This window comes from Coregonus clupeaformis, unplaced genomic scaffold (genome assembly GCF_020615455.1).
Source record: "Coregonus clupeaformis isolate EN_2021a unplaced genomic scaffold, ASM2061545v1 scaf0866, whole genome shotgun sequence".
Classification (NCBI taxonomy): Eukaryota; Metazoa; Chordata; class Actinopteri; order Salmoniformes; family Salmonidae; genus Coregonus; species Coregonus clupeaformis.
The window spans coordinates 52,687-79,664 of NW_025534320.1; the positions used below are offsets into that span (position 1 = coordinate 52,687).

At 41.8% G+C, this 26,978-nt stretch overlaps 3 gene segments (V, D, J or C); 1 reads left to right on the forward strand and 2 right to left on the reverse strand.

Annotated features, from left to right (window-relative positions):
- Positions 1-4,106: 4,106 nt before the first annotated feature.
- Positions 4,107-4,746, reverse strand: LOC121587420. The segment is given in 2 exon segments: positions 4,107-4,505; positions 4,668-4,746. Coding segments are annotated over 2 exon segments (384 nt in total).
- Positions 4,747-5,803: 1,057 nt separating this feature from the next.
- LOC121587164 lies at positions 5,804-6,719 on the forward strand. The segment is given in 2 exon segments: positions 5,804-5,817; positions 6,150-6,719. Coding segments are annotated over 2 exon segments (309 nt in total).
- Positions 6,720-15,801: 9,082 nt separating this feature from the next.
- On the reverse strand, positions 15,802-16,430 carry LOC123485813. The segment is given in 2 exon segments: positions 15,802-16,157; positions 16,322-16,430. Coding segments are annotated over 2 exon segments (387 nt in total).
- Between the last annotated feature and the right edge of the window lie 10,548 nt (positions 16,431-26,978).

Genomic DNA, 26,978 nt, shown 5'->3' on the forward strand with positions numbered 1-26,978 from the left:
CAAAAACTATGCGAACACACATTTTACTGTAAAACATACAGGTGGGTGCATGTAAGGTGCAGTATGTATCTGTATAGAGTATATTTCTGTATGCTGTGAAATACAAGTGGACTACTGTAATATGAAGCATTGTAGGAAGTATACAGTATACTGCTTATATACAGTAACAGTGCACTGTACATTGGTGGACATACCTGTTCTCTCTTCGAAACGTTTGTACTATTGAGGACACGGTTGATCTCCCAATATTCGGCTGCACCCTTCGACCCGCCTCAGCCATTGTAAGGCCATGATTGACAACATGGTCTACAATAGTGGCCCTTATGTCATCAGATATGCGCCTATGTCCTCTTCTGCCTCTTCCTCTGTTTTGCCTTCCACCACGCATCCTTGCTCCTCTTCTTCCTCCTCTTGGCTGTTGACCCTGTTCGTTTCCTGGTCCATCCATTATTGGAAAATTGCAACTCTGTGTTGTGGTCTGTCTATATATGCTTGCCAATTACAGAAAAACTGTAATAGGTGTGCAATGACAGAACAGCATCAACGTCACCAGATATTAGTAGCATACTGGTTAACTGAATTTGACTGCTGGCAATAAAAAGTAAATTTTATGCTTTAACTAGTGTGGCATACACATGCTGTCAGAGTTATCAAAAGTAAGGATGGGAAGTTTCACTTGAACGGACATGAACCATACAGACAGATAGAGGACTCATCTTTATATTTGTACCATTGTATCATATGTGACAGCATGGGCAGTGCCATTCAGGCTACAACCCATAGGAATTGCCACCCTGTTGACTACTTGGACTACTTTAAAATGGCGGAAGCATGGTGAAGCCCTCCATGGCGCTGCCCTTGCTAAAATGTTATTTTGGCCACTCGAGGCATCTATCATTCTCTATGACATGAACCTTATTATGAAGGAATAAAGGTTCGCCATTTTGGTCAGGGAGTTGGTCAACCATGGCTTGCCAGTGCTGTGATAAGATATTGTGTCAAATAATACATTTGAAGAATTTATCTGCACTGTATGTTTATTAGCTAGCTAGCCAGACAGTTTTAGAGGAATGATTGCATTAATTGTTCAAATTAACTGCCAATATCCCCACAGTCCATTTAAACAATCCAGTCAATCCACAGCCATACACCTGCTGAAATCAGTTGATGATAGGACAGACAAGTTGTAAATGCAACAAGTACTGATATTGTATCATATAATAGCACTCACAGCTTTCCAAGAAAACAACAATTTAGACATATATTGTCTTGTTTACACATATTTTAGAGGCTACTTATACAGAAAATTGGTATAAAACCCACATAAACTGTATTTATGATTATATGACAATAATTTAGGTTGACAGTAATTCTATTACGCAATTTCCGATATATCACATGCCTTACTTTTATTTTCCTGCATAAATAAAAACAGGATTATGCCTCTACTGCCATTCATTCCAATTAGACTGGTTTGGATTTCTCCATGACCACAATGGCTGTCATTTGCACCCAATTCTGGAACTTTTAGGGTTTATGACATAGCCCCTCAAGTAATTTAATAGGATCTCAATGGCTAGGTTGAAGATGGGACGGTTAATACAATGAAGTAATTCCATGCGGAAGCGTTAGAAAATAAACAAATTCATGTGACCAGCTCCATTGATAACTACTAGCGCCGTTGCTAACTAGCAATGCTTGTCCCATGAATTGCAAACAGCTGTGGGATATTAGAATCCTCTTGTCTTAACCTGTATATTTTGAACCAAGCTCTATGGTCGCCCCACCCTCGTAAGATAGGAAATAAACATCATAAGCCATTGCTAACATGTTTAGAATTAGAGGAAATTAGCTTTCAAAATGCCATATTCTCTCAGCCTCATTGCAAAATGTGTAGAATAGCATGAGATTAGCTATCAACTGCAAATGTTCCTCTCTGCCCAATGGCAATACAGTGTCTTGCAAAAGTATTCAGACGCCTTGGATTTCTTCAAATGTTATTGTACTACAAAGTGGTTTCAAATGGATTTAATTGAAATGTTGTTGTCAACAATCTACACAAAGTGCAAGAACATTTTAATATTTTGTAAAGATTACTACAATTTAAAAACTAAAATATAGTCGTTGCATAAGTATTCAGCTGCCTGAGTTACAAACACCTTTGGCATCGATTACAGCTGTGTCTTCTTAGGTAAGTCTATAAGAGCTTTCCACACCTGCATTGTGCAATATTTGCCCATTACTCTTTTCCAAATTCTTCAAGCTCTGTCAAGATGTTGGGGATCATGGCTATACAGCAATTTTCAAAACTTGCCATAGATTTTCATGCAGATTTAAGTCAAAACTGTAACTTGGCCATTCAGGAACATTCATTGTCTTCTTGGTAAGCAACTCCAGTGTAGATTTGGCCTTGTGTTGTAGGTTATTGTCCTATTGAAAGGTGAATTCCTCTCCCAGTCTCTGGTGTAAAGCAGACTTAAGCAGGTTTTCCTGAAAATAAGCAGGCAGTTACTCAGTGATGTGTTTTGTTGGATTTGCCCCAAACATAAGCCTATGCACTACAATGTTGTGGATCCTTCCTCAGTTTTCTCCCATCACAACCACTGAACTCTGTAGCTGTTTTAAAATCACCAATGTCCTCATGGTAAAATCCCTGAGCAGTTTCATTCCTGTCCTGCAACTCAGTTCAGAAAGACGACTGTATCTTTGATGTGTCTGGGTGGTTTAATACATAATCCACAGCATAATTATTAACTTGACCACGCTTAAAGAGATAATTAATGTCTGATTTGTTATTGATACCCATCTATCAATTACTGCCCTTCTTTATGAGGCTTTAGATAAGCTTCCTGGTCTTTGTAGTTGAATCTGTGCATGAAATTCTATACTTGATTAAGGGGTCTTACAGCTGAGCGACAGGTAACCTAGCACTTAAGAGCGTTGGGCCAGTAACTGAAAGGTTGCTGGTTTGAATCCCAGGGCCGACTAGGTGAAATATCTGTTGATGTGCCCTTGTGCAAGGCACATAACCCTAATTGCTCCTGTAAGGCGCTCTGGATAAGAGCGTCTGCTAAATGACTAATATGTATGTATGGGGACAGAGGAAGAGTTAATCATTAAAAATCTTGTCAACCCCTATTATTTCACACAGAGTGAGTCCACGTAACTTATTATGTGATTTGTTGAGCGACATTTTACCCCTGAACTAATTTATGCTTGACTAAACAAAGGGGATGAATACTTACGCATCAATTATATTTTAGTTTGATTTTTAAAATCTTAATTCCACTTTGTAACACAATAAAATGTGAAGAAATCCAAGGGGTCTGAATACCTTTGCATGGCACTGTATGTGTAGAATTGCAGGAAATTAGCTTTAAAACAGCAACATTTTCTCTCATCCTCATGGCAAAATGTGTAGAATAGCATGAGATAAGCAATAAAACTGCACAGAACTGTAGAATTGTAGGAAGGTAGCTCCACCCCCCCTTGACGAGGGCCTGCCAAACTGCGGTACGTCACTGCCTCTGACCTTTTGACCTTTGAGCTCAACCAGTCTGGCTGACTTCCGGTGCCCAACCCTTTCCACACCACACCACAATACTAGTGAACTGACTGACATCTGACCTCTGACTTTGATCTTTTACCCTCTGCCAGTCTGTCTGATGTCCACTGGCCAACCTCCTCTGGTCTAGTTCTGGTGTTGTGTTCAGGATGGGGGAACATCTGGGGAGTGTACTGCTCTATTCTGGGAGAGGGGCCACGCAAATCTAAGTTTCTGTTTCACAGTGCTCTCTCTCTGTCGCATGCACACACACACACACACACAAACAACACACACAAACAACACACACACACACACACACACACACACACACATACACAAACACACACACTGTACTGCTTCCCTGAAGCTACACACATTATTTTATGTTGACATGATATGGATTATTCATCCTCAATAGGACTATTTCACCTGTATCTTTCTGATAAGGAGGATATTTGTAGCCATGGGAGGTAAGGAGGGTTATGATACTAGTTTGTAACCATTATTTCTGTGAGTTAGTAAAGTGGTTAAACTTGCTGATGTCATATAACAAGACCCTTAGTTCTGTGTTCAGTGGACCAGTGATGTGTGTCATTTCATGCAGGAGGTTTTTGTACGGCTCTAAATCACTGTGTGAACAAATTTTTACTATTGAGATAGTGGAAACTCTGACAGTAGTAAACTGCTGCATCTTCAGCCTGGACTCCACTGATGGTCAGAGTGAAGTCACTCTCAGACCCACTGCCACTGAATCTAGCAGGAATCCCATCTAGCAGTTTCTTTGCATATTTTATCAGGAGTTTGGGAGCTTCTCCAGGTCTCTGTTGATACCAGAACGCAGAATCTCCATCACTGTCTCTGTACACTTTAGGGTTGGTTTTACAGGTCAGAGTGACGGGGTCTCCTGGAGAAAATGTCACTACAGGAGGCTGAGTCACAGTCACCTGACCTCTGGATCCTGAAGAGGAAAAATATTGATCAACGAGTACAAATAAGAGATCATTTATATTTCATCATATTTTATGCAGGGACATTTAGTAATTGATAGCCATTTGAATGATTATACAAGGTACTCAACAATATGTCCTTTTTCCATTGTAAGAGTTAGAAAACAACAGACCTTTGAGGCAGCAGCAGACCAGTGTCCAGATGAAAATGGTGATCAGAGTCATGGTTGTCGTGGTTTCTGTTGTGTTGAAGGAGCGCTCTCAGTCCTGCAGTTTGAAACTCCCAGGGCTATAAACACTCCCAGAGCACTGAAGCATGAGCTGCCAATGCAAAGCACCTTCTCTATGGAAATACCCCACCTCAGGACAGATGATGAATCTGCAAATAATAATCATGTGAATTGCTTTATATTTCTGTTGTTGACAGTAAAATGGCACAATTGCCAATATTGATATTTGCCGTAAATGACAATGTCTCACTCTGCCCATATGCAATATGATAACATATGACATCATTGGATAAAAAAACATTTTGCAGTGAATTTGGGTGAAGAGACATTGAAGAGGCTCAAATCAGTGACTTCATTATTCGGGGTTTGATATAGGTACATAAAGTGCTTAATTATTGTGGTTGTCCCACCTAGCTATCTTAAGATGAATGCACTAAGATGCTCTGGATAAGAGTGTCTGCTAAATGACTCAAATGTAATGTAAATGTAAATGATAAAACATTCTAATTACTTGCTATAATATTTCCTATATTAAGATATTAAAATACTGATACTGTAATTTTGTGTAAAGATGTGTAATGCTTTATGAGTGTAGCAGAAAAAGTTCTGGTCCCTAGCAAACCTTGTTTTCTTGTCTGATATTATGGTAAAGTGGACCGACTTTAAAAGGGCAATCTGCGATTCCTATATCCATTTTGTGACTTTTAAACTAATGATATATATACCCATTGATTCTTGAAAAACAGAAACATTGTTTTATACGCTTCACAAACTTAGTTGAACTACCATACTCTTATCAGAACCCAAAATAGCATCATGCTTTACTCAATCGTTTGTGAACAATATAATTTTAAACAAACACTATTTAGCCTCACAACATGGTTGAAATGATAATTTGTGTCTTATGGATGGTCAGTCCTTGCATCCATAGCTCTGTCTATGAATTTGAGAGAGGTTACATTTCTCAAGCTCCATCCCTCAGCTGTTTACCAAAACAAAAACACTGGTGGGGTTGGCTGCTTTGTTGTTGTTTGAACAGCAGATTGCCTCTTTAAACGGCACAAACGCGTTAGCGGAGTATGGAACACGGAAGGTGCACCACAACGCACAGCAGAGTATAAAGTTACTTCATATCTGCATTTAGCAGTGATATTGGGCAATAAGATTGTTTAATCAATGGGTCCTTGTCCTTTTTACAGCAAAGATATTTCATAGGCTGAGCAAATGCATGGCTAAATAACAAATGAGCAATGGTGATGTACTTTATTGTGCATTTATGTAATTGTTGTTGAGTTGGGTGGTGTTGTGTTCTCTGTGAACCTTAATAAGTTATGTATTTTATAGAGCACTCTATTTCTCTCTCCTCTGGAATGTAACATTAAAACGTTCTCTCCTCTCCAGCTGGTCCTACTGTTAGTCCCACAGTGTCTCTCCTCCCCCCTCCTCTGAGCAGCTCTCTGGGGGCTCTGTCACACTGGCCTGCCTGCTGACTGGCTACTCCCCTCAGGGGGCGCTGGTGAGCTGGGAGGTGGACGGGCTGGAGGTGAGCAAGGGGGTCGTGACCAGTCCAGAAGAAGAGAAGGAAGGCCTTTACAGACGCAGCAGCACCATGACACTGAGCAAGGCAGGCTGGGAGCAGGGAGAGGTCTACACCTGCAGGGTCTCCCACTTCCAACACACCCAGGCCTCCCCCCTTCGCAGGAGCCAGTGTCTGGGCTAGGACCTACTGGAGGAGGCCCACAACAGGAGCTCTGTCTGGGGAAGCAGGAGTAGACGAGGCTCTGGTCTGGGCTGGGGCCTGGTTGGAGCAGTAGTAGTGTGTTGGAGTGGTAGAGTAGTGTCCTGAGTAAACTCTAGTACTGCTGGGGAGACCACAGTCTGGGTAGTAATGTGTATTGTATAGAGTAGAGGAGACTTCTATGTGATCTCTACTCAGACTGTTACTGTGATGTTGCTATCTGCCTCAGTTCTAATAAAGTTTGATTTGGAATATAACATCATGGGTTAGTTGACTCATTTATTTACCGTGACAACAAACGGACATGTAGATACAGCTAGGTCATAGTTTTTGTCATAATTATATTATTCCTCCAAGTGAGAGGAAGCTACAGTATGTCATCTGTCTTGTAGTGACTTTTGTTGTATGTGTGTTCTGCTGCTTCATGCTGTCTCTCTCTCTCTCTCTCTCTCTCTCTCTCTCTCTCTCTCTCTCTCTCTCTCTCTCTCTCTCTCTCTCTCTCTGACCACCTGGGGACAGAGCTGCTCTATTCTAGGAGAAGCAAATTCCATCCCACCCTGACCATGCAAATCAGGGCTGCATTCAGTGAGGTGAAACGTTTAGAACGCTAAAGATAGAAATCCAATGAATAGATCTAACACTCCATGTTTTATTTGAAAGATAATAATGTCTGTTCAACACAAATAATTTATATCTGAACATTCCAGATGTGAAGGTCAATGGTGTGGTAGTAAAGTGGTGGTTTCTATATGGAGGAGAAGTAATGGTTATGGTTGTGTAGAGGAGGTGGTTGGGTGAACTATGCTCCTGTCTTCATGTAACCAGAGTATTGTTGTCCTGGTGTGGGACTGTCTAACGCTGTGTGTTTCATGTCATATCTGTTGCTCCTCAACACCTGCATTAGGTCCCAGCTGCAGAAGTACAGTCTCTGTGCATTGTTACTGAGGGAGGTTTTTGTACGACTCTAAATCACTGTGTGTTCCCATCAGCATTCGCACCCATGCAGTAGAAATTTCCTTCATCCTCAGCCTGGACTACACTGATGGTCAGAGTAAAATCTGGTTCAGACCGCTGCTACTGAAATTACCAGGAGTTTCAGACTGACGTTGACTAATTTTATAGAAGAGGAGTTGAGGGGACTGTCCAGGTTTCTGCAGGTACCAGCTCAGGTCATCATCCACCCCATTGCTGGCTGTGCAGCTCAGATACACAGTCTCTCCCAGATTAACAGACTTGACAGTAGGAGACTGAGTCACAACTCCAGCCCCAGATGATTCTGGAAATGAGAGGTGGAGAATAAATAATAAGAATCCAAATAAAATTACTGCAAACTCTCCCCATGTACAAAGAGTTGCATAGAGGCTTCTCAAACTACTGTTCTCAAAACTTGCTGTCTGAAGACGACAGTTCAGAAAGGTCGGAGAGCAGAATTTCTCACCCTGAGTCAGGAACCCCAGAGTGGTCAGCAGGGGAATCAGTGATATCATCTTCATCATCTGTGGCTCTGAGAAGACTGAACCCAATGCTGATAACACTGCAGTCTTAAAGTGTCAAGACAGATCTCAGTCCTGCAGTCTGAAACTCCCAGGGCTATAAACACTCCCAGAGCACTGAAGCATGAGCTGACAATGCAAAGCACCTTCTCTATGGAAATACCCTACCTCAGGACAGATGATGAAACTGTTAATGCAATGACATAAACACATTAATCTTAAACGTGGAATACAATAGCTTAATACATCTGTGGAAGGCCTGTAATTTCCATAGTATTTAGTTACATGTAAGTGTATTCATTCAATACTAGTGTATTGCTATCCAAATAAAATATAATACAATTGGTCACATGTGCCGAATACAAAGTGAAATGCTTACTTACAAGCATTAACCAACAATAAAGTTATAAGAAAATAGAGTTAAGAAAATATTTGCTAAATTTACTAAAGTAAATAAAATATAAAGTAACACAACAAAATAACAATAGCGAGGCTATATACAGTGGGTACCGGTACCGAATCAATGTACGGGGGTACAGGTTAGTCGAAGTAATTTGTACATGTAGGTAGGAGTAAAGTGACTATGCATAGATAATAAACAGGAAGTAGCTGCAGTGTAAAAACAAGGGGGGCAGGGTGGCCATTTTATTAATTGTTCAGCAGTCTAGCAGTCTTATGGCTTGGGGGTAGAAGCTATTAAGAGCCTTTTGGACATAGACTTGGCGCTCCGGTACCGCTTGCCGTGCGATAGCAGAGAGAACGGTCTATGACTTGGGTGACTGGAGTCTTTGACAATTCTATATTAAACTAAAATATAAACACAGCATGCAACAATTTCAACGATTTTACTGAGTTACAGTTCATATAAGAAAATCAGTCAATTGAAATAAATAAATTAGGCCCTAATCTACAGATTTCACATGACTGGGAAGTGGTGCAGCATGGGTGGGCCTTGTGCTAAAATGGCATCATGCTGAAGTTCAGTTCAGACGATAAAGAATGATTGAGGCCTCAGCTGGATATAACCGTTTTTGCATGGACATTGCCATTGAGGGATTCCACCATTTTGAAGTAGTCAACTGGGTGGAACTTCCTGTGGATTAAGGAAGGATCACATAAATCCATCCGGGTCATCAGGAGGGATCAGCCAATTAATTATACTAATGAGGAAAGATATCATTACTGCAGGTGGCAGTAAATCGCCAGCCTTGGCTTCATACTTGTTCAAACAACACATTCTAGGTGGCAGTATGTACCCATTTAGTTTGTTTACCAGTAGAAGTAGTAGAGGAAGAAAATGGATGACTTCACAATGGAGATGGCCTCAATGGTACTGCCTGTGCTCTCTCAGACGCCATAATGGGACAGATACAATAATGATGTTGTCTATCTAAGTCTATGGTTCAGACAGAAAATAAAGAGTTATTAGTCAAACAGTTTCAGGGTCAGCTGTTGGTTGGATTACAGACTGGGCCAGCAAGCTCTTTTATTGCTTTTGACCTTCATATCTAGACAGGCGTGCAATGACAGAATCAATCAATCAATCAATTTTATTTTATATAGCCCTTCTTACATCAGCTAATATCTCGAAGTGCTGTACAGAAACCCAGCCTAAAACCCCAAACAGCTAGTAATGCAGGTGTAGAAGCACGGTGGCTAGGAAAAACTCCCTAGAAAGGCGAAAACCTAGGAAGAAACCTAGAGAGGAACCAGGCTATGAGGGGTGGCCAGTCCTCTTCTGGCTGTGCCGGGTGAAGATTATAACAGAACCATGCCAAGATGTTCAAAAATGTTCATAAGTGACAAGCATGGTCAAATAATAATCAGGAATAAATCTCAGTTGGCTTTTCATAGCCGATCATTAAGAGTTGAAAACAGCAGGTCTGGGACAGGTAGGGGTTCCATAACCGCAGGCAGAACAGTTGAAACTGGAATAGCAGCAAGGCCAGGCGGACTGGGGACAGCAAGGAGTCACCACGGCCGGTAGTCCCGACGTATGGTCCTAGGTGCTCAGGTCTCTCAGTTGGCTTTTCATAGCCGATCATTAAGAGTTGAAAACAGCAGGTCTGGGACAGGTAGGGGTTTCGGAACCGCAGGCAGAACAGTTGAAACTGGAATAGCAGCAAGGCCAGGCGGACTGGGGACAGCAAGGTGTCATCATGCCCGGTAGTCCTGACGTATGGTCCTAGGGCTCAGGTTCTCAGAGAGAAAGAGAGAACGAGAGAATTAGAGAGAGCATACTTAAATTCACACAGGACACTGGATAAGACAGGAGAAGTACTCCAGGTATAACCAACTAACCCCAGCCCCCGACACATAAACTACTGCAGCATAAATACTGGAGGCTGAGACAGGAGCGGTCCGGAGACACTGTGGCCCCATCCGAAGAAACCCCCGGACAGGGCCAAACAGGAAGGATATAACCCCACCCACTCTGCCAAAGCACAGCCCCCCGCACCACTAGAGGGATATCCTCAACCACCAACTTACAATCCTGAGACAAGGCCGAGTATAGCCCACAGAGGTCTCCACCACAGCACAAACCAAGGGGGGCGCCAACCCAGACAGGAAGATCACGTCAGTAACTCAACCCACTCAAGTGACGCACCCTCCCAGGGACGGCATGAAAGAGCACCAGCAAGCCAGTGACTCAGCCCCTGCAACAGGGTTAGAGGCAGAGAACCCCAGTGGAGAGGGGAACCGGCCCGGCAGAGACAGCAAGGGCTGTTCGTTGCTCCAGAGCCTTCCGTTCACCTTCACACTCCTGGGCCAGACTACACTCAATCATATGACCTACTGAAGAGATAAGTCTTCAGTAAAGACTTAAAGGTTGAGACCGAGTCTGCGTCTCTCACATGGGTAGGCAGACTGTTCCATAAAAATGGAGATCTATAGGAGAAAGCCCTGCCTCCCGCTGTTTGCTTAGAAATTCTAGGGACAATTAGGAGGCCTGCGTCTTGTGACCGTAGCGTACGTATTGGTATGTACGGCAGGACCAACTCGGAAAGATAGGTAGGAGCAAGCCCATGTAACGCTTTATAGGTTAACAGTAAAACCTTGAAATCAGCCCTTGCCTTAACAGGAAGCCAGTGTAGGGAAGCTAGCACTGGAGTAATATGATCAAATTTCTTGGTTCTAGTCAGGATTCTAGCAGCCGTATTTAGCACTAACTGAAGTTTATTTAGTGCTTTATCCGGGTAGCCGGAAAATAGAGCATTGCAGTAGTCTAACCTAGAAGTAACAAATGCATGGATTAATTTTTCTGCATCATTTTTGGACAGAAAATTTCTGATTTTTGCAATGTTACGTAGATGGAAAAAAGCTGTCCTTGAAACAGTCTTGATATGTTCGTCAAAAAGAGAGATCAGGGTCAAGAGTAACGCCGAGGTCCTTCACAGTTTTATTTGAGACGACTTTACAACCATCAAGATGAATTGTCAGATTTAACAGAAGATCTCTTTGTTTCTTGGGACCTAGAACAAGCATCTCTGTTTTGTCCGAGTTTAAAAGTAAAAGTTTTCAGCCATCCACTTCCTTATGTCTGAAACACAGGCTTCTAGCGAGGGCAATTTTGGGGCTTCACCATGTTTCATTGAAATGTACAGCTGTGTGTCATCCGCATAGCAGTGAAAGTTAACATTATGTTTTCGAATAACATCCCCAAGAGGTAAAATATATAGTGAAAACAATAGTGGTCCTAAAACGGAACCTTGAGGAACACCGAAATGTACAGTTGATTTGTCGGAGGACAGACCATTCACAGAGACAAACTGATATCTTTCCGACAGGTAAGATCTAAACCAGGCCAGAACTTGTCCGTGTAGACCAATTTGGGTTTCCAGTCTCTCCAAAAGAATGTGGTGATCGATGGTGTCAAAGGCAGCACTAAGGTCTAGTAGCACGAGGACAGATGCAGAGCCTCGGTCTGACGCCATTAAAAGGTCATTTACCACCTTCACAAGTGCAGTCTCAGTGCTATGATGGGGTCTAAAACCAGACTGAAGCATTTCGTACACATTGTTTGTCTTCAGAAAGGCAGTGAGTTGCTGCGCAACAGCTTTTTCTAAAATTTTTGAGAGGAATGGAAGATTCGATATAGGCCGATAGTTTTTTATATTTTCCGGGTCAAGGTTTGGCTTTTTCAAGAGAGGCTTTATCACTGCCACTTTTAGTGAGTTTGGTACACATCCGGTGGATAGAGAGCTGTTTATTATGTTCAACATAGGAGGGCCAAGCACAGGAAGCAGCTCCTTCAGCAGTTTAGTAGGAATAGGATCCAGTATGCAGCTTGAAGGTTTAGAGGCCATGATTATTTTCATCATTGTGTCAAGAGATATAGTACTAAAACACTTAAGTGTCTCTCCCGATCCCAGGCCCTCGCAGAGCTGTGCAGATCCAGGACAGCTAAGCCCTGGAGGAATACGCAGATTCAAAGAGGAGTCCGTAATTTGCTTTCTAATGGTCATGATCTTTTCCTCAAAGAAGTTCATGAATTTATTACTGCTGAAGTGAAAGCCATCCTCTCTTGGGGAATGCTGCTTTTAGTTAGCTTTGCAACAGTATCAAAAAGAAATTTTGGATTATTCTTATTTTCCTCGATTAAGTTGGAAAAGTAGGATGATCGAGCAGCAGTGAGGGCTCTTCGGTACTGCACGGTACTGTCTTTCCAAGCTAGTCGGAAGACTTCCAGTTTGGTGTGGCGCCATTTCCGTTCCAATTTCCTGGAAGCTTGCTTCAAAGCTCGGGTATTTTCTGTATACCAGGGAGCTAGTTTCTTATGACAAATGTTTTTCGTTTTTAGGGGTGCAACTGCATCTAGGGTATTGCGCAAGGTTAAATTGAGTTCCTCAGTTAAGTGGTTAACTGATTTTTGTCCTCTGACGTCCTTGGGTAGGCAGAAGGAGTCTGGAAGGGCATCAAGGAATTTTTGTGTTGTCTGAGAATTTATAGCACGACTTTTGATGCTCCTTGGTTGGGGGTCTGAGCAGATTATTTGTTGCGATTGCAAACGTAATAAAATGGTGGTCCGATAGTCCAGGATTTTGTGGAAAAACATTAAGATCTACAACATTTATTCCATGGGACAAAACTAGGTCCAGAGTATGACTGTGGCAGTGAGTAGGTCCAGAGACATGTTGGACAAAACCCACTGAGTCGATGATGGCTCCGAAATACTTTTTGGAGTGGGTCTGTGGACTTCTCCATGTGAATATTAAAATCACCAAAAATTAGAATATGATCTGCTATGACTACAAGGTCTGATAGGAATTCAGGAAACTCAGAGAGGAACGCTGTATATGGCCCAGGAGGCCTGTAAACAGTAGCTATAAAAAGTGATTGAGTAGGCTGCATAGATTTCATGACTAGAAGCTCAAAAGATGAAAACGACATTTTTTTTTTGTAAATAGAAATTTGCTATCGTAAATGTTAGCAACACCTCCGCCTTTGCGGGGATGCACGGGGAATATGGTCACTAGTGTAACCAGGAGGTGAGGCCTCATTTAACACAGCAAATTCATCAGGCTTAAGCCATGTTTCAGTCAGGCCAATCACATCAAGATTATGATCAGTGATTAGTTCATTGACTATGACTGCCTTTGAAGTGAGGGATCTAACATTAAGTAACCCTATTTTGAGATGTGAGGTATCACGATCTCTTTCAATAATGGCAGGAATGGAGGAGGTCTTTATCCTAATAAGATTGCTAGGGTGAACACCGCCATGTTTAGTTTTGCCCAACCTAGGTCGAGGCACAGACACAGTCTCAATGGGTATGGCTGAGCTGACTACACTGACTATGCTATTGGCAGACTCCACTAAGCTGGCAGGTTGGCTAACAGCCTGCTGCCTGGCCTGCACCCCTATTTCACTGTGGGGCTAGAGGAGTTAGAGCCCTATCTATGTTGGTAGATAAGAGGAGAGCACCCTCCAGCTAGGATGGAGTCCGTCACTCCTCAGCAGGTCAGGCTTGGTCCTGTTTGTGGGTGAGTCCCAGAAAGAGGGCCAATTATCCACAAATGTTATCTTTTGGGAGGGGCAGAAAACAGTTTTCAACCAGCGATTGAGTGCTGAGACTCTGCTGTAGAGCTCGTCACTTCCCCTAACTGAACAGTATCAAAGTCACCAGATATTAGTAGCATAATAGTTAACTGAATTTTACTGCTGGCAATAAAAAGTGAATGTCATCATCTGTTGCTTCAACTAGGTGGCAACAAAATAGTTTTCTGATTGGTTGTATCTTAATCAAACTCCTCCCACTCGCTCATTCGCTTCTCTTCGCCTGGAACCATATGCCCAGCAGCTTGTAGGCACATCGCGGAAAATACATCAAGCTTTAACCAAACAAAATATTTTTACGTTTTTATTGCTTGTTTACTTGACGATAACATTTTGTTTTGATTTGTGTTTGTGTAGGCTACACAGCCGGAAATTAACAAGTTCAACACGGCGCCACTATAACAATGTTTGCCCAACTTCATAACCATTATGAGGCATTTCTGAATGAAAATAACGTTGTGACAGATCTCCTAGTTGTGATGGAGGAGAAAGCTGGGATACAGAGAACATACACCGCTTCAGACTCCAGTGATGTAAGGAATGGTTATGTTCTGTAATGTCCTAAACGTACTGGCACAGAGGCAAGGTGCAACCTTTCATATCTGACCTATGACCTTGCTAGGTCAGACGTATCAGCTGGAGGTTCCTGTTATCCTCTGACTGATGTCCAGTCTAGTTTACTCAGGATTAGGTCTGGGAGATGCTGCAGTGCGGTACAGGACAGGTCCTGGTGGAGGCATTAGGAGGTTGTGTGTTTGTCTGAGCGTGTGACTTTGGAACTGTTGACCTCTGACCCTTGCTGACCTGTCAGTGACCCTGGAGGTATTCTAGACTGGGATGAAGGACTTCCATCTGTCTGTGTTGATTCCTGATGAATTCATGATGAATCTGTCTGTGCTGATTTTTGATGAATTCATTATGAATCTGTCTCAGTGCTGATTCCTGATGAATTGATGATGAATCTGTCTCAGTGTTGATTCCTGATGAATTCCTGATGAATCTGTCTCAGTGCTGATTCCTGATGAATTCCTGATGAATCTGGCTCAGTGCTGATTCCTGATGAATTCCTGATGAATCTGTCTCAGTGCTGCTTCCTGATGAATTCCTGATGAATCTGTCTCAGTGCTGATTCCTGATGAATTCATGATGAATCTGGCTCAGTGCTGATTCCTGATGAATTCCTGATGAATCTGTCTCAGTGCTGCTTCCTGATGAATTCCTGATTAATCTGGCTCAGGGATGATTCCTGATGAATTCATGATGAGTCTGGCGTATGACGTTGAACTTTTACCCTCTGCCAGTCTGTCGGATGTCCACTGGCCAACCTCCTCTGGTCTAGTTCTGGTGTGGTGTTAAGGATGGGGGAACATCTGGGGAGTGTACTGCTCTATTCTGGGAGAGGGGCCACGCAAATCTAAGTTTCTGTTTCACAGGGCTCTCTCTCTGTCACACACACACATGCACTTACACACACTATACTGCTCCACAGAAGTGTTGGTCAGCTGTGTGTCTGGTTGATCTACCAAGCATTGAGGCATACCAACCTTTTTGCTTCACACATGATTTTATGTGGACATGATATGGATTATTCATCCTCAATAGGACTATTTTACCTGTATCTTTCTGATAAGGAGGATATTTGTAGCCATGGGAGGTAGGGAGGGTTATGAAACTAGTCTGTAACCATTATTTCTGTGAGTTAGTAAAGTGGTTAAACTTGGTGATGTCATATCACAAGACCCTTAGTTCTGTCTTCAGTGGACCAGTGATGTGTGTAATTTCATGCAGGAGGTTTTTGTACGGCTCTAAATCACTGTGTGAACAAACGTTCACTATTGGGATAGTGGAAACTCTTACAGTAGTAAACTGCTGCATCTTCAGCCTGGACTCCACTGATGGTCAGAGTGAAGTCACTCTCAGACCCACTGCCACTGAATCTAGCAGGAATCCCATCTAGCAGGTTCTTTGCGTATTTTATCAGGAGTTTGGGAGCTTCTCCAGGTCTCTGTTGATACCAGAACGCACCCTCACCTCCACTATCCCATTTGAACACTTTAGGGTTGGTTGTACAGGTCAGAGTGACGGGGTCTCCTGGAGAGAATGTCACTACAGGAGGCTGAGTCACAGTCACCTGACCTCTGGATCCTGAAGAAGAAAAATATAAATTGATCAACGAGTATAAATAAGAGATCATTTATATTTCATTATATAATGCCGGGACATTTATTAATTGAGAGCCATTTCAATGATTATACAAGGTACTCAACAATATGTCATTTTTCCATTGTAAGAGTTAGAAAACAACAGACCTTTGAGGCAGCAGCAGACCAGTGTCCAGATGAAGATGGTGATCAGAGTCATGGTTGTCGTGGTTTCTGTTGTGTTGAAGGAGCGCTCTCAGTCCTGCAGTCTGAAACTCCCAGGGCTATAAACACTCCCAGAGCACTGAAGCATGAGCTGCCAATGCAAAGCACCTTCTCTATGGAAATACCCTGCCTCAGGACAGATGATGAATCTGCAAATAATAATCATGTGAATTGCTTTATATTTCTGTTGTTGACAGTAAAATGGCATAATTGTCAATATTGATATTTGCCGCAAATGACAATGTCTCACTCTGCCCATATGCAATATGATAACATATGACATAATTGGATAAAAAAACATTTTGCAGTGAATTTGGGTGAAGAGACATTGAAGAGGCTCAAATCAGTGACTGCATTAATCAGAGTATGCTATAGGTACATAAAGTGCTTAATTATTGTGGTTGTCCCACCTAGCTATCTTAAGATGAATGCATAAAAATTCTCTGGATAAGAGTGTCTGGTAAATGACTCAAATGTAATGTAAATGTAAATGATAAAACATGCTAATTACTTGCTATAATATTTCCTATATTAAGAGATTCAAATACTGATACTGTAATTGTGTGTAAAGATGTGTAATGCTTTATGAGTATAGCAAAGTTCTACAAAGCTGTGTGGAGCTATATGAGTGGTTCTGTTAGTGCAGGGTGTGCTCACTCTTGTGTGAAGCAGGTTTTTGTATGGCATCTTAACTAGACTGTCTCACAGTGGTACACGTTCGGTGGAGGGACCAAACTGCTGCTGAAAAGTAAGTGTTCTTTAATTAACTACTTCTTACAAAACACTACAGAATATAGACATACTGAAGACCAGACATTTTAAGACTCAAACTCTGTAAAGGAAACCCCACTATTAGTATTTATTTTAGAATGGAGGGTTTAGAAAACTAGTAGCTACAGTCAGTGGGAGACTTTCAGTTATGTAGCCACACAACCTGATATTGAACAAATTATACAAAAGAAACAGATTTTTTATTCAAAGTGCTTTAATTAGGTTAAGTTCCCTGCTATGACTAGTGAATTACACAGAGAATCTTATGAATATAACAGAACAAGTTCTGGTCCCTAGCAAACCTTGTTTTCTTGTCTGATATTATGGTAAAGTGGACCGACTTTAAAAGGGCAATCTGCGATTGCTACATCCATTTTGGAACTTGATAGATAATAATAGATATCGATTGATTCTTGAAGAATATAAATACATATGTTTTATATGCTTCATGAGCTTAGTTCAACTGCCATACTCTTATCAGAACCCAAAATAGAATCATGCTTTACTCAATTGTTTGTGAACAATGTAATTTTAAACAAACACTATATAGCCTCAAATCATGGTTGAAGTGATATGTTTTATCTTATGGATGGTCAGTCCTTGCATCCATAGCTCTGTCTATGAATTTGAGAGAGGTTACATTTCTCAAGCTCCATCCCTCAGCTCTTTACCAAAAACACCGGTGGGGTTGGCTGCTTTGTTGTTGTTTGAACAGCAGATTGCCCCTTTAAATGGCAAAAACGCATTAGCGAAGTATGGAACACGGAAGGTGCACCACAACGCACAGCAGAGTATTAAGTTAATTCATATCTGCATTTAGCAGTGATATTGGGCGATAAGATTGCTTAATGAATGGGGTCCATGTACCTTTTACAGCAAAGATATTTCATAGGCTGAGCAAATGCATGACCAAAAAAAAAAGAGCAACTGTGATGTACTTTATTGTGCATTTATGTAATTGTTGTTGAGTTGGTTGGTGTTGTGTTTCTGTGAACCTTAATAAGTTATGTATTTTATAGAGCACTCTATTTCTCTCTCCTATGGAATGTAACATTAAAACGTTCTCTCCTTTCCAGCTGGTCCTACTGTCAGTCCCACAGTGTCTCTGCTCCCCCTCCTCTGAGCAGCTCTCTGGGGCTCTGCCACACTGGCCTGCCTGCTGACTGGCTACTCCCTCAGGGGGCGCTGGTGAGCTGGGAGGTGGACGGGCTGGAGGTGAGCAAGGGGGGTCGTGACCAGTCCAGAAGAAGAGAAGGAAGGCCTTTACAGACGCAGCAGCACCTTGACCCTGAGCAAGGCAGGCTGGGAGCAGGAGAGCTCTACACCTGCAGGGTCTCCCACTTCCAACACACCCAGGCCTCCCCCTTCGCAGGAGCCAGTGTCTGGGCTAGGGTCTACCGGAGGCCCACAACAGGAGCTCTGTCTGGGGAAGCAGGAGTAGACGAGGCTCTGGTCTGTGCTGGGGCCTGGTTGGAGCAGTAGTAGTGTGTTGGAATGTTAGAGTAGTGTCCTGAGTAAACTCTAGTACTGCTGGGGAGACCACATTCTGGGTAGTAATGTGTATTGTATAGAGTAGAGGAGACTTCTATGTGATCTGTACTCAGACTGTTACTGTGATGTTGCTATCTGCCTCAGTTCTAATAAAGTTTGATTTGGAAAATAACACGATGGATTAGTTGACTCATTTATTTACTGTGACAACGAATGGAAATGTAGCTACAGCTAGGTTGTAGTTTCTGTCATAACTATATTTCTCTTCCAAGTGTGAGTAAGATATGTCATCTGTCCTATAGAGACTGTTTGTTGTAGGTGTTCTGCTGGTCATGCTCAGTCTCCCTCTCTCTCTCTCTCTCTCTCTCTCTCTCTCTCTCTCTCTCTCTCTCTCTCTCTCTCTCTCTCTCTCTCTCTCTCTCTCTCTCTCTCTCTCTCTCTCTCTCTCCTCACTCTCTCTCTCTCTCTCTCTCTCTGCTCTCTCTCTCTCTTTCACTCTCTCTCTCTCTCTCTCTCTCTCTCCTCTCTCTCTCTCTCTCTCTCTCTCTCTCTCTCTCTCTCTCTCTCTCTCTTTCTCTGACCCCCTGGGGACAGAGTTTCTCTATTCTAGGAGAAGCAAAACCATCCCACCATGATCATGCAAATCGGGGCTGCATTCAGTGAGGTGAAACGTTTCAAACGTTAATGATAGAAATACAATGAATAGAGCTTGTTCTATTTGACAGATAATGATGTCTGTTCTATACAATTAATATATATCTGAACATTCCAGAGATCATTGGTGTGGTAGTAAAGTGGTGGTTTCTATATGGAGGTGAAGTAATGGTTATGGTTGTGTAGAGGAGGTGGTTGGGTGAACTATGGTCCTGTCATGAGTAACCAGAGTAACTTTGTCCTGGTGTGGGACTGTCTAATGCTGTGTGTTTCATGTCTGAGTCTGTTGCTCCTCAACACCTGCAGTAGATCCCAGCTGCAGCAGTACAGTCACTGTTCAGTCTGACTGATGGAGGTTTTGTACGACTCTAAATCACTGTGTGAAACGCTCCATATACACCCATACCATAGTAATCTCCTGCATCTTCAGCTTGGACACCAGTGATGGTAAGAGTGTACTCAGTACCTGATCTACTGCCACTGAATCTAGATGGTGTTCCAGACTGAAGTGTATTTACTCTATAGATGAGGAGTTTAGGGAGCCTGTCCAGGTTTCAGCAGGTACCAGCTCATGTCATCATCAATACCAGTTGAACCTGCAACAGCACTGATAGACACATTCTCTCCCAGACGAACTGACATTGATTAATTATCTTGATTCAGGATACGTTGTGCAGATGACTCTGAAATGGAAACAGTGGGAAATTAGCTTTGAGTAGTCAAAATAATCAATATAAATGCATTTGAAACATGTTCATGTCCTAATATGTAGAAGCCCATTAAAACCTATTAAAACCAGTAGACCACAGTGAGAGACGCTGAGCGTTTCTCACTTTGAGTCAGAAGAAACCCCGCTGTGATCAGCAGTGGAATCAGTGATATCATCTTCGTCATCATCTTCATCATCTGTGGCTCTGAGAAGACTGAACAGACTGGACCCAACGATGATAACGCTGCAGTCTTAAAGTGTTAGGACCAGTAAGGCAAAACACCACTTTATTGGCAGACACACACCTGCTGTGTATAAGAAACAGAAAGCGGGAAAGAGAGATGAGACAGGGAGAAGTGAGAGAGAGAGAGAGAGAGAGAGAGAGAGAGAGAGAGAGAGAGAGAGAGAGAGAGAGAGAGAGAGAGACAAAGAGAGAGACAAAGAGAGAGAGAGAGAGACAGATAGAGAGAGAGAGGAAAAGAGAGAGAAAGAGCGAGAGAGAGATAGAAAGAGAGAAAGAGAGAGAGAGAGAGAGAGAGAGAGAGAGAGAGAGAGAGAGAGAGAGAGAGAGAGAAAGAGAGAGAGAGAAAGAGAGCGAAAGAGAGCGAGAGAAGAGAGAGAGAGAGAGAGAAAGAGAGAGAAACATAAGGAGAAAGAAAGAATCAGATAGAGAGATACTTATATTACTATTATTTTGCTATTGTGAGTCATTCCAATCTAGGGGTCAACTATAGGAGGACAAATAAATTGTGTATTAAAGGGTAGGTTCACTCCCAAATAAAAAAGTGTGTCAGACATTATATTACATCCAAAGGTGTGTTATGTCAAGCTGAGCCCAAATTTAATTTGATTTCAGGATGAACCTCCCCACTGGTATGCTGTTTCTCTAATGTTAATAGCCGGGATCCAAGACTAGACCAATGGATAAAGGGGATGCTTACTGGAGCATTACTTTCTACAGTAAATTAATGGCTCATATATTTTCAGGGTAATGGCGCCCTCTTGTGCTAAAATTGTGTAATGCTGATGATCAGTTCAGACAGAGAATATATAGTTATTTATTAAACAGTGTCAGGGTCAGGCTGTTGGTGGAATTACAGACTGGGCCTGCAAACTGTTTATTGCATTATTAATAGGTGTGCAATGACAGAAAAGTATCAACGTCACCAGCTATTGGTAGCATACTGGTTAACTGAATTTGACTGCTGGCAATAAAAAGTGAATTTCATCACTTGTTGCTTTAACTAGTGGGGTGTACACATGCTGTCAGAGTTATCAAAAGTTAGGAGTTCTGACTGGGAAGTTTCACTTGAACGGACATGAACCATACAGACAGATAGAGGACTCATCTTTATATTTGTGCCATTGTATCATCTGTGACAGCATGGGCAGTGCCATTCAGGCTACAACCCATAGGAATTGCCACCATGTTGACTACTTTGGCTACTTTAAAATGGCGGAGGGATGGTGGAAACCCTCCATGGCGCTGCCTATGCTAAAATGTTATTTTGGCCACTAGAGACCTCTATCATTCTCTATGACATGAACCTTCTTATGAAGGGATGAAGGTTCACCATTTTGGTCAGGGAGTTGGTCAACCATGGCTTGCCAGTGCTGTGAAAATATTTTGTGTAAAATAATGAATTTGTAGAATTTATCTGCACTGTATTTTTGTTAGCTAGCTAGCTAGCCAGACAGTTTTAAAGGAATGATTGCATTAATTGTTCAAATTAACTGCCAATATGCCCACAGTCCATTTAAACAATCCAGTTAATCCACAGCCATACACCGGCTGAAATCAGTTGATGATAGGACAGACAAGATGTAAATGCAACAAGTACTGATATTGTATTATATAATATCACTCACAGTTTTCCAAGAAAACAACAATTTAGACGTATATTGTATTGTTTACACATATTTTAGAGGCTACTTATACAGAAAATTGGTATAAAACCCAAATAAACTGTATTTATGATTATATGACAATATTTTAGGTTGACAGTAATTCTATTACACAATTTCTGATATATCACATGCCTTACTTTTATTTTCCTGCATAAGTAAAACCAGGATTATTCCTCTACTACCATTCATTCCAATTAGACTGGTTTGGATGTCTCTCTGACCACAATGGCTGCCATTTTCATCCCATTCTGGAACTTGGAGGGTTTTTGACATAGCCCCTCTAGTAATTTAATAGGATCTCCATGGCTAGGTTGAAGATGGGACGTTTAATACAATGAAGTAATTCCATGCGGAAGCGTTAGAAAATAAACAAATTCATGTGACCAGCTCCATTGATAACTACTAGCGCCGTTGCTAACTAGCAATGCTGGTCCCATGAATTACAAACAGCTGTGGGACATTAGTATCCTCTTGTCTTAACCTGTATATTTTGAACTAAGCTCTATGGTGCCCACCCTCCTCAGATAGGATATAAACACATCATAAACCATTGCTAACATGTTTAGAATTAGAGGAAATTAGCTTTAAAAATGCCAAATTTTCTCAGCCTCATTGCAAAATCTGTAGAATAGCAAATTTTCTCTCTGCCCCATGGCAATACAGTGCCTTGCAAAAGTATTCAGAACGTTTGGATTTCTTCACATTTTATTGTACTACAAAGTGGGATTAAAATTGATTTAATTGCTATTTTTTGTCTACAATCTACACAAAATACTCTGTAATGGTAAAGTGCAAGAAAAATGTAATATTTTTAAAGATTAATAGAAATGTAATAACTAAAATATAGTTGTTGTATAAGTATCCAGCTCCCTGAATCAATACATGTTAGGAACACCTTTGGCATCGATTACAGCTGTGAGTCTTCTTGGGTAAGTCTCTAAGAGCTTTCCACACCTGCATTGTGCAATATTTGCCCATTACTCTTTTCAAAATTCTTCAAGTTCTGTCAATATGTTGGGGATCATGGCTATACAGCAATTTTCAAAACTTGCCATAGATTTTCATGCAGATTTAAGTTAAAACTGTAACTTGGCCATTCAGGAACATTCATTGTCTTCTTGGTAAGCAACTCCAGTGTAGATTTGGCCTTGTGTTGTAGGTTATTGTCCTGCTGAAAGGTGAATTCATCTCCCAGTTGCTGGAGCAGGTTTTCCTCTAGCATTTTACCTGTGCTTAGCTCCATTCCTTTTCTTTTTATCCTGAAAAACTGTCACAAGAATTTCTATCTCTAATTAATCAAATTTAATGCTCTGAATAATTCCCAGAGGGCGTAAGGTTTAATCATGAATTAAACAAATGTCCACAACCGGCAAGAATGATCTGTATGTTTAATCATGGAGAGCTCTGTCGCCAAAAAATACATATACAGCTTTTATACCCCTTGACACACAAAGGCACTTTGCTCCGCCCACCTTCAGGAGGCTTTTTAAAACAGTTTCTCAGTCCCCTTCACCCTGGAATGTTTTCTCAGCAGTTTCTAACTCCCCCGCCTCTGTTAGTGGGTTGACACTACATTATAACTCTAACACTGTTCACACATTTATACTGTATTTGGGGTGAAATCCTTTAGTCATTATTCTTAAAATACAAATTAATCTATCAATCCACCCCTTTGACTAAATGTTTTCACACTCAGGATAAATGTATTTACAAGCATGATTAATCTCAGAGATTAGTTCTATTTATCTACTTCCAATCATAGGTCTTCTTTTTAAGACTTTTCCCTATGACCTTCATACGTCAGAACCAATAAACGTTTCATCCAATTACGGTCTTTCAGGGTCAAAGTCCTCGTTATCCCCCAAGCCTGGAGGATCGTATTTCCCACTCTCCTGGTCAGAGTCCGGAGTCGGTCCATCTCTCATCATTTGGTGAGATACTGCATTCACCAACGCCTTACTCACCAATCCTCGGACACAGGGAACAAAACAACAACCACATAATACAAGAATACCCATACAAACGCTGACCGCCCCCTAAGATGGTGGCTCCTATGGTTTTCCATTTACCAAACATTTAATCAAACCACCCTATCCACGATGTATTAACTTCTGAGTTCTCAGCTCATTCTTCACTTAGTGCAGTTAATTCTGAAAGAGCTCTGGTGACTGTCCCATCCGGTGTGGTGTTGTTAGGGGATAAATGTGCAACAATGGTTTATCATTCTATAGACACCGCCCCTTTCTGCCTGATCTAGAGCCAACCTCTTTTACTAAGTCATGAGTGGGATGGCGGATAATTGTTCAGAGATCCCTTTTACTGCATCCCTAGTCTAGCCAATAAATCGTTGTTGGTCGTAATAGATATAATTAATCCAATCCACAATTTTGTTTATTGTCACCCACCAAAAGAACGTGGTAGTAAATCTTTCCCCTAATTCTTTCATAGCTTGGTATCCATCCGGTACCCCCCTTGGAATCCCAATCGCATCCATCTAAATAGGGCTATTCTCCTTCTTGTTAAAACTCCTCCTACGTCTGTTTAACCCTTTCCTTGGTTCCTGGTGACTAATTCTAACTAGCTGAATCAGTAGAACCAGGGCGCACGTATCTAGCCACCCTTTTGGTATTCTCTGCCTTATACTGCCTTTACTGGCACACGCCTACCACACATCGGTTACAGGGGCTGTAAGGTTCAGAATTCTCTCCTGTGCTTCTGAACTGAAGTCAATCACATTACTACCAACTCCAATTGATAATTGGTGATGTCTTTGTTTCTCTTTACCCCCATCTGGATGTTCAGTCCCGCTCGGTCTCATATCCCCGTCCCCAAGTGTTTTTAAACACTTGAGTCTAGGAACAATCCGCCGTGGGGGCCGAACACAAATATAATGGGATTTTATAATCCCAAATTGCTTATTGACATGCACCCCACCCATTGGCTACGTCCCTAACCTTTATTTTGAATCCTACAGTCTGCCCTTCTCTGACTCCCATTTTGTAGGCCACTCGCCTTGACGGTCAGTATGTCGGGTCGCTTCTCTTCTCTTTTACTTCTTAACAATGGTAAGGGCATAGCGTAATTGGTGGTGGATCTTGACATATCAAGACCATTGCCGAGACTATGATGCAGCTCAAGTCACCCCTATTCCCAAAAACCGCCAACCCTCTCCTGTCCTCAGTCTTTCTGCTTGGTACTACCCCATACTCACACCCTGAGAACACACTACAGTGATGATAGGTCGGGGTAGGAGATCTTCGTTAACAGAGGTGATCCCCAGACCCTAGTTCTTCTCTCTAACTCTGCATGTGTTCAGTGGTGCTTGTATGTGTTCTTACCTTTTGCAGTGGGTAACGTGGACCCAGGTTGCTCTTTCTGCTATTCTAATGGCAAAGGCAGTGACCAATATAACCTGATAGGGCCCTTCCCAACAGGCCTGCTTCCAGTCTTTCTTCTTTAGGGACTGGATGCTCACCAGTCACCTGGTTAGATAGAGTGGGTCACAAAACCTCTGACATACCGGTGTGGTTAATAAACTATCTTCCCACGTTTTCTGCTAGGGTGCTCTTAATTTCTATTTCTGCCTGCTCCGGTCCTCCTAACTCGGGCATTCTGTATGGTCTACCAAATCCCTTCTCCAATGGCAATAACCCTTCTTCATCTGGAGTTCTCCTGATCGTCATTAATACTATCGGTAGACCTTGTACCCCATTTCTTCCTGCTCTCCTGTGTGTTTTCCTTAACCCCTCTCTAATCATACCATTCACATCAGTATTCTCTTTCTAGACTGTATCTAGAATATTATTAGTATTTTGTCCTCTCCTTCGTATAGATTTATTATTTAATCCTACCATCTACTATCATCCCCCTTTTGATTTAGGTTTAGATTTTTAGTTATTTAGCAGACGCTCTTATCCAGAGCGACTTACAGGAGCAATTAGGGTTAAGTGCCTTGCTCAAGGGCACATCGACAGATTTTTCACCTAGTCGGCTCGGGGATTAGAACCAGCGACCTTTCGGTTACCGGCACAATGCTCTTACCCACTAAGCTACCTGCCGCCCTACCTGGTTCTGCTCATGTGTCAATATTACCACCTACCTAAACAATCACTTAGGTAATATTGGTAATTTATCATCCAATTGCCATCCCTTATTTATTTTTGAGACTGTCCCTTGCTTCTTTATTGCTCTTCCCACTTCCTTTGTCTTTTATGGCGGCTAAATTCGACTTTCATTCAGTTCAGAATCAATAGTAATCCAATCAATCAATCCCTTATCTTGTAAAAACACGAATGTTTAGTTCAAACTCTGTTCTACCCCGGCTCTCCCGGGCTTGACCTGAAGACTGATGGTTGGACATGACAGGTCCGTACTTAAATCTTTCAAACCTAACACAAACCCCACTTCATGCTGTAATCAATCAAGAAGATAGCAAAGGAGAGACAAAGGTTTTAGCCTGAACTCTGCTCAACCCTGGCAGCTTTTTCCTCTCTGTTTGAGGAGAGAAGCAAAAGGCTCCCCTTCTGCTTTCATTCACTGATAACGTAGGACAGCCTAGGTCACCTTTCACTTCACCCACACACTGAAATAACCCAACTAAGTCTTCCGCCTAGCAACAAATAATTAAAAAACTCTATGTTCGTGATTAACCCAGTTATATCTAATAGTCCACAAAAAAAACCCATCACCATGTTTCTTCTAAATATTTCTGGACTGCTAGTCCCTATCCTAAATTCTCCTATCCAGCTCCTATTATTACTATCTTCCTGATCTCATTACTAAATCAATGATCTAAGTAATAGCTGTTTTGCATTAGATTGTGCCTTCCTCTGATTACTGCAGCTCATTGCATTAATTTAGTTTCAAATACCAACTTGTTGTTTATTAAAGCATAATAAAAATGAAATTTAAATGACAATATTTGATAATATCTCAACTTACTTCTTTCCGTAAAAGTAATCCAAGATTAGTACAATTGACTAGCAACAGGTATCCCTCATTCAGGGAAAGCTCTCTCCCTCTTCTGTTATTTTATGGTTCACATCCTATTATTACCAAATTATAATC